Source organism: Balaenoptera acutorostrata, chromosome 5 (assembly GCF_949987535.1).
Source record: "Balaenoptera acutorostrata chromosome 5, mBalAcu1.1, whole genome shotgun sequence".
Taxonomy (NCBI): domain Eukaryota; kingdom Metazoa; phylum Chordata; class Mammalia; order Artiodactyla; family Balaenopteridae; genus Balaenoptera; species Balaenoptera acutorostrata.
In genome coordinates, this window is record NC_080068.1 from 10,053,296 (window position 1) to 10,060,713 (window position 7,418).

Here is a 7,418-nt window from a genome sequence, read left to right on the forward strand (position 1 = left end):
TTTTAAAGGAATGGGACTTTCCAATGAGTAATCTGATCTCTTACTTGTGTCAAGAAATTTAAGAGGAAAAGTGTTCCTACCTTTAACCATTTAAAAGAAAAATTTTTATATTAAAAATGAATAATTTGAGCTTTTGTCTACAATATAAAGTAAAATAACTTTACAGCTAAAAGAGACTTCAAAGTACAAACTTTCATTTTACTGATCACAACTGTTTCACAGCTTATTTGCCCTAAAACACACCCCCAAAATTATATTTTAGCTGAAAATTCCCCTCTACATTTTATGTCCCTTAAAATAGGTAACAGTAAACCTTTTTTGTGAAAACCACTGATTTGCCATTGGCAGTAAAATTTTCAATTTTTAACAGAGAAATACTATTTGATATTAAATCAGTTTAATACATATGGAATAATGTTATCATGTCCTCTTCCTAAGCTTATTGGAGTAGCTAATTCAGGTATCAAACAAAAAATCTCCAAGTAGATGATGGTCAGTGATAAACTAAATGGAACCCCAAACGCAAAAAAGCAGTTCCTTTAAAATTAAAAATTTACTCTACCTAGAGGTTTTCTATTCTGCTACAAAATTATTATGAATAAAGGATACCACAGAAAATGAGGCACATAATGTACTTGCACTGATATTATCTCAGCAGAAAAGGAATTTACAGCTTGTAATGGTGAGAAAGATAAGCCATTTTCAGGTGATTTGGAGTAATTTTAAGAAAACTCACATTCCAATAACTCAAATGCTATGTCTGATGAACACAGTTGCAGACTCGAAGGGCTCTCACAACTAGAATGCCTTTCTGGTAGGTTAATGTCAAAAGTTCCATTTTAATAAATGGCAACTTTAATTTTGCAAAAAAGTGATCATGATATACTTTCTTCTTTCCATGTCTTTGAGTTAAATAATACTTCGATTGTGACAGCGTGGGCAGAGAATGTTGTTTTAAAGCCAAATAAAACTCCATTCTACAACCTACATTTAATAGATTCATACACTTCTTTAGCCTTTTTTCCCCTGTATATAAATGAGGTAATATCAGCCTCATAGTATTATTACAAGGATTAAGAGAGACTGTGTATATGTAGAAGGAAACAAATACTGGTGGCGGAATTCCACAGGAGTGAAGTGTCTTCTGATTAGAGAATAAACCACAGTGAATGGCAAGGGACAACTAGAAAACAGAACAGTATACGAAATTACTCTGCGTAATAAAGGAAAAAGAATCTTAAGATTTCACAAGCAGCTGAGAGGGAAGGAGAGAGGGGGCTTCGAGAAAAATGCTGGAGAGAGAAGGCAGAGGACGGCAAAGCAAGACGGAGCAAGACCGTGACCCAAAGAAAAGAACTGGCAATAAGAAGTTCCCTGTGGCCAGCCAGGCTCTTAATAAAACAAAGCTGACAGACATTCTATTTTAAGGTTCCCCCCACCTTGTACTCTAATGTATATCTGCTGCAATTAGCGACCCCTCCCCCCAACAAAAAGGAACAAGTCTGTTAGAGGAAAGGATCTCGTGTAAAGCTGTTTTGGGTAAAGTCTTTTTTTTTTTTTTAAGATTTAATTTTATTTTTGGCTGCGTTGCTTGCGGTGAGCGGGGGCTACTTCTCGCCACGGTGCGTGGGCTTCTCATTGCAGTGGCTTCTCTTGCTGCGGAGCACGGGCTCTAGGCACCCGGGCTTCAGTAATTGTGGCATGCAGGCTCAATAGTTGTGGCTCGCGGGCTCTAGAGCACAGGCTCAGTAGTTGCAGCACACGGGCTTAGCTGCTCCGCGGCATGTGGGATCTTCCCGGACCAGGGCTCGAACCCGTGTCCTCTGCATTGGCAGGCGGATTCCCATCCACTGCGCCACCAGGGAAGTCCCCTTGGGTAAAATCTTATTAAAAGTCGGCTAAATACAACCGCCTCCTACCAAGTGGTGTTTTGAGGAAATCAAGGAATGTGGGCTGTGTTCCAGATTTGAACTTACACAAGGTGATGAAAAGGGAACAGTTTTAAGTGATAAGACACAAGCAAGCTGGAGAATTCAGCAGAAACAGAAAGGATCCAAGTGGTGTCTGGAAGAAAATTAAACCCCAGAGATAGTGGGGGAGGGAGGTAAGAGGCAGAGTTCATTTCATTTAAATATCATGGGACCAGTAACCCCAGTAGGGGGAAAACCAGGCTGCCAACTTCTGCCAGTGTCTTTTGATTGGCAGTCAGTAAATGTCAGCTCTCTTCCCTTCTGAGGAATGAATAACGTTTCATACCTGGGATACAACTGTTTTCACGCTTGTTACAACTATCAGAGAATAGAGGCAAACTTTAAAAAATGATACAAAACTAGCATGAAGTTGCACTTTATCCAAAATAGTCAACCAAGACTGAGTGGTTGATTTGGGGGGGTGGGGGGAGGGGGGGAGGGCGGAGATCTACCTTCAGGAAAAGCAGACATTTGTCAAAAACCACTAGAACTTTACAGCGTATCTAGGAGATCAAAGATTCTCCAACACGTCAGACAGGGGAAAGCTACGATTTTGAGGAAGGCAATTGAGCAGTCTGGGCAAGGAAGTCAGATAATTAGAAGCCTTAAAATCAACATCTTCTTTTCTGCAGTAAGAATGCTCAGGTCAGTTCCCCTTTGAAACATTGTAGCAACAACGTGGCCTTTGCAAATAAATGAGGAATTACTACGCTACTTTATGTTAACGAAAAAGGTTAGACATTTATGTTCAGAAATTAGAGAAACTTAACTGAAGGCGTCTCCATTTTTTCAAATTATACATAAAAGAAAGGGTAATAAAGGAAAGACGAAAAGCGTTTCCTCGGTAAACAGGTGCTACAGGAGGAAGGCGGAGCTCCCTTCTCCAGGGAAGGCTCCGAGGGCCCAGCGGGGAAGCGAGTCCGGGAACGCGGAGAAGGCACGGTTCATCGCAGGATAATTAGCGCACAGGTGCCCGCATTCCCTCCATTTAAAATGCCAAGATAGAAACGTACTGTACCTCCGTTTCAAACAAACCAAGGGAGCCTCTGTCAAACTACAATTCTCTTACTACTACCTAGAAGCAGAGGCAGTGAAGGAGCGGCAGGAAATTCACGAGTCTTCCCACAGACTCGGGCACAGGCAGCTCTGCACAGAGCAGCTTCCACGGAGAGTGTGACTCACACCCTCGAGCAACCCACCGGGGAGGAGAGACCCGATATCCAGTTTGACCGCCCTCCGCTGCGCCCCACCTGTCCAGGGCTCGCTCGGATGGGTGTTGCAGACTGTAAGCCCCACGTCCTCTCCTCTTCCCCCCCCGTCCCCACGGGGAGCCAGCCTCCCTGCCTTCGGCCAGGACCCGCGTCCGCTCGCTCCTACCTTGGCTCGCGGTCCTTGCTCCGGCTCGTCGTGCCGCCGCGGGCGGGCTGGGGATCCCCGGGAGTCGGCGCTGGGAGGCGCGGACGCCGGGGCCGCTATTTGTAAACACGCTCCACGTGCGCTCGCCCTGCCCCATTCGCATCCCGCTCGGGACACCTGAGGATGCGCAGCTTTCTCGCGAGCCCTCCGAAGGTGCGATTTTTATTGCACCTGAGAGCGGAGGAAGCCTTGCCCACGGAACCGGGACCCTGGGAAAAGGGCTGAGACAAGGTGAGCTTGTACCGCCCCCTGCTGGCCGGCGAAGCAGTCTGCAGGTTGGAGCAGCCGGGCCCTCAGCAGAACCCACGCGGCGCCCAGAGACTCCGCGGCGGCTGGGCCCGCCCCCTCCCGCCCGCTCGCCGGAGACCCCGCCCCCGGGCCGCGTGCTCGCCCGCGGAGGCCCCGCCCCCTCGCCGACACAACGTTCCTGCGGGGGCGCGCGCGTGCCCCCTAATCCCCCGCCTTCCGGCTCCGGCGGCGACGATCGCTGCCTGCCGCCGCCGCCGCCGTCGCCGCCGCCGGTGTCAGCCTCCCTCGGGAGACTCCATTTGCTCTCAGGTTGGTCTGGCCGCCGCGAAGGCGGGCGGAGAGCGATGCCCCCGGGCCGCGGACCGGCGTCCCCTGGGCCAAGCGCCCGCCCGCTCGCTGGCTGGCTGCGGCGGTGACATCCTGGTCGCTGGCGTGCACGGAGGAATCCGGGCTCCCAGGGAGCAAAGACGGCCGGCGTTCCGGAGCTCGCCGTGCGGGGAGAGGCCCTCGCTAACGCGGCTCCTCTCTGACCTCTTAATTTCAGGAGGTAGGCAATTCAGGTCCCGATCCCTGACACTCTAGATAACGCCTAAAAGCAGTCTGTGTCGTATTTTAGCCATCACATTCCTAGGAGGCGTTAATTTTCTCAGCACAGTCGCAGGATAGATGTGGATAATGCCACAGACCCTGATATTGAAAGAAAAATGTTTTTGGTATCTTCCTTTAGGTTTCGGAGGCTCCGGGTGCCTATACAGCCCCCGACAGGAACTACTTCTGTTGGCCCATCGAGGATCATCTTTCACCAGGATTATCGTAACATCTTCACTGAGCCCTCCCCCACCCCATACCCTCTACCATGAGTCCTGATTTCTGCCAATGAAGTTTTTTGATGCTTTCTTTAATCATGTGACACCACTTCTTGTCCGCCTTTTTCCTTTTCAGTTGCCAAACACATGAGGTGGAGGTTTGTGTCATGTTAAAGTACACAGTTTCCTGGCTGTCCACTTTCACCTGATTTGCACCGCTCCCTTCTGTTCAGCTTGCCTTATCCTGCTTGCTTACGATTTCCATAACCACTCACTTGCCCAACGTGTAGCAGCCCTTGCCTGGGGAGCTAGCATTCCATACAGCGCACTGCCTGACAAGGACAGCAGTCAGGGGGGCGAGTTTTCCCGTTGTATTTTCCTATCCGGTTTGCAAGCCCTGTCTTCCAACTCTTTGTTCCCTAGCACATTGCCCCAAATACTCCCACCAGAGTCTTAGTTCCTTTAACATAGAGCTTCGCCCGTAGTAAGGATGGCAAGAATCAAGTATGTAATAGGACTGTTGTAGAGACCTTGCTGGTACAATATTGGTTGTCATCGCCCCTGAGATCGCAGTTCGTGAAAAGGTCTTAAACTAAGGGAGGAGGAAGCAAGATAGAAGATAGGATTAAGTGGAGCCGGTCCTTGTTGTTTGAAGTTTGTAAGTTTCAAAACAGCAAAGAGGGTCATGTAGGCCTTGTCTGGAAATTGGCCAGCACACTGCCCATCTAGGCCCTAGGGGGGGTAGGAAAGGAATCTTAAAACCCCATTTTCTAGTCTCATTGTGTCCAACTCTAAGTTGTTAAATATCTTGTTCTGGTAATCGTTAGATACAATGTTGGGGAAACGAAAGCGTGTGGTGTTGACAATTAAGGACAAGCTTGACATTATTAAGAAACTTGAGGAAGGCATCTCTTTCAAAAAACTTTCTGTGGTGTACGGAATTGGTGAATCCACAGTGCGTGATATTAAAAAAAACAAAGAAAGGATAATAAACTATGCAAACAGTTCAGATCCTACAAGTGGGGTATCCAAACGTAAATCTATGAAGTCATCAACATATGAGGAACTTGATAGAGTTATGATAGAGTGGTTTAACCAACAGAAAACAGATGGGATTCCGGTGTCTGGAACGATTTGTGCAAAACAAGCCAAGTTCTTTTTTGACGCTCTGGGAATGGAAGGTGATTTTAACGCGTCGTCTGGCTGGCTGACTCGATTTAAGCAGCGCCATGGTATTCCAAAGGCTGCTGGTAAAGGAACAAAACTGAAAGGAGATGAAACTGCTGCCAGTGAGTTTTGTGGTAACTTTCAGGAATTCGTTGAGAGAGAGAATCTACAACCAGAACAAATTTATGGTGCTGATCAAACTGGACTGTTCTGGAAATGTCTACCGTCAAGGACATTAGCTCTTGAAACTGAGCGGAGTACTTCTGGTTATAGGTCAAGCAGAGAGAGAATCATTATTATGTGTTGTGCAAATGCCACAGGTTTACACAAACTTAATCTTTGTGTTGTGGGAAAAGCAAAAAAACCTCGTGCGTTCAAAGGAGCTGACCTTTCAAACCTTCCTGTCACTTATTTCAGTCAAAAAAGTGCGTGGATAGAACATTCTGTTTTCAGACAGTGGTTTGAAAAGTACTTTGTGCCACAGGTACAGAAGCATTTGAAATCCAAGGGGCTTCTAGAAAAAGCAGTGCTCCTTTTGGATTTTCCCCCAGCACATCCAAATGAGGAACTGTTGAGTTCAGATGATGGCAGAATAATTGTGAAATATCTACCACCAAATGTCACAAGTCTCATTCAACCTATGAGCCAAGGAGTTCTAGCCACAGTAAAAAGATACTACCGAGCAGGACTTCTCCAGAAGTACATGGATGAAGGAATTGACCCCAGAATGTTCTGGAAGAACTTGACAGTGTTAGATGCAATTTATGAAGTGTCAAGAGCTTGGAACATGGTAAAATCAAGTGCCATAACCAAAGCATGGAAAAAACTTTTCCCTGGCAATGAAGAGAATTCAGGCATGAATATTGATGAAGGAGCCATTTTAGCAGCTAACTTAGCAACAGTTTTACAGAATACAGAAGACTGTGAACATGTTGACCTTGAGAATATTGATCAGTGGTTTGACTCTCGGAGTAATGACTCAAACTGCCAGGTGCTAACCGACAGTGAAGGTGCTGAGGACCAGGCCAAGCCTGCTGAGCACAAGCCTTCCAGTAAGACTAGAAAAACAGAACTGAACCCAGAGAAGCATATCAGCCACAAAGCTGCACTGGAATGGACCGAAAATTTACTGGATTATCTAGAACAACAAGATGACATGCTTCTGTCTGATAAACTGGTGTTGCGGAGGCTTCGAACAATAATAAGAAGAAAACAGAAGATCCAGAATAACAAAAGTCATTAATAATCCTCTTAAGGGTTTCCCGTGTGTTTGCGTCTTTGTGACTTTATCTGCAGTGGAACTTAATTATGTTGTTTGAAGTGCTGTGGATTTCAAGGCCAAATACATTTTATTAATGAATTTAGGATTAGATGCTGTTTTGGATTACTTAAATTACTGTGCTTGAATGTCGATTCTAGGAAGTGAGCATTGACATGTATCTTGTCTGTTTCTAATCTGTATTATACTAATTAAGATCATAAGGTACCTGAGGCCAGGGATCCTGTGTCTGTTTTGTGCCTGAATTTCATTGTCTAATAGAGTACCATGCACACTCTAGGCAATCAATAAATCTTTCTTAAATTGAATTTTTATGACTTTCTCTGAACTTCAGTTTCCAAACTGAAATACGTGGAGGGTAAGTTTCCCTTTCTACCGTTTTTCCACCTGCCGAAAATTTTAGAACTCAGCAAAGATTATACCTGAAGTACATGTATTTCACTGTGAAAGCAGAGAACTGAAGGAAAATAGTCTGAAGCCTGAAATATGGCATTCTATACCAACAGTATTTGGACAATCAGCAATTCAGAT

General features: G+C 45.8%; 1 protein-coding gene across 2 annotated transcripts; it reads left to right on the forward strand.

Annotated features, from left to right (window-relative positions):
- The first annotated feature begins 3,812 nt into the window (after positions 1-3,812).
- TIGD2 (tigger transposable element derived 2) lies at positions 3,813-7,195 on the forward strand. 2 transcript variants are annotated; one of them, XM_007184100.2, is made up of 2 exons: positions 3,813-4,182; positions 4,363-7,195. In XM_007184100.2, exon 2 carries the CDS (start codon positions 5,274-5,276, stop codon positions 6,849-6,851), a length of 1,578 nt encoding a protein of 525 aa, XP_007184162.1. In that variant the 5' UTR covers positions 3,813-4,182; positions 4,363-5,273; the 3' UTR covers positions 6,852-7,195. The 2 variants fall into 2 exon arrangements, with proteins under 2 accessions (XP_007184162.1, XP_057403487.1); XM_057547504.1 differs by having other exon boundaries at positions 3,838-3,944.
- The last annotated feature ends 223 nt before the right edge of the window (positions 7,196-7,418 follow it).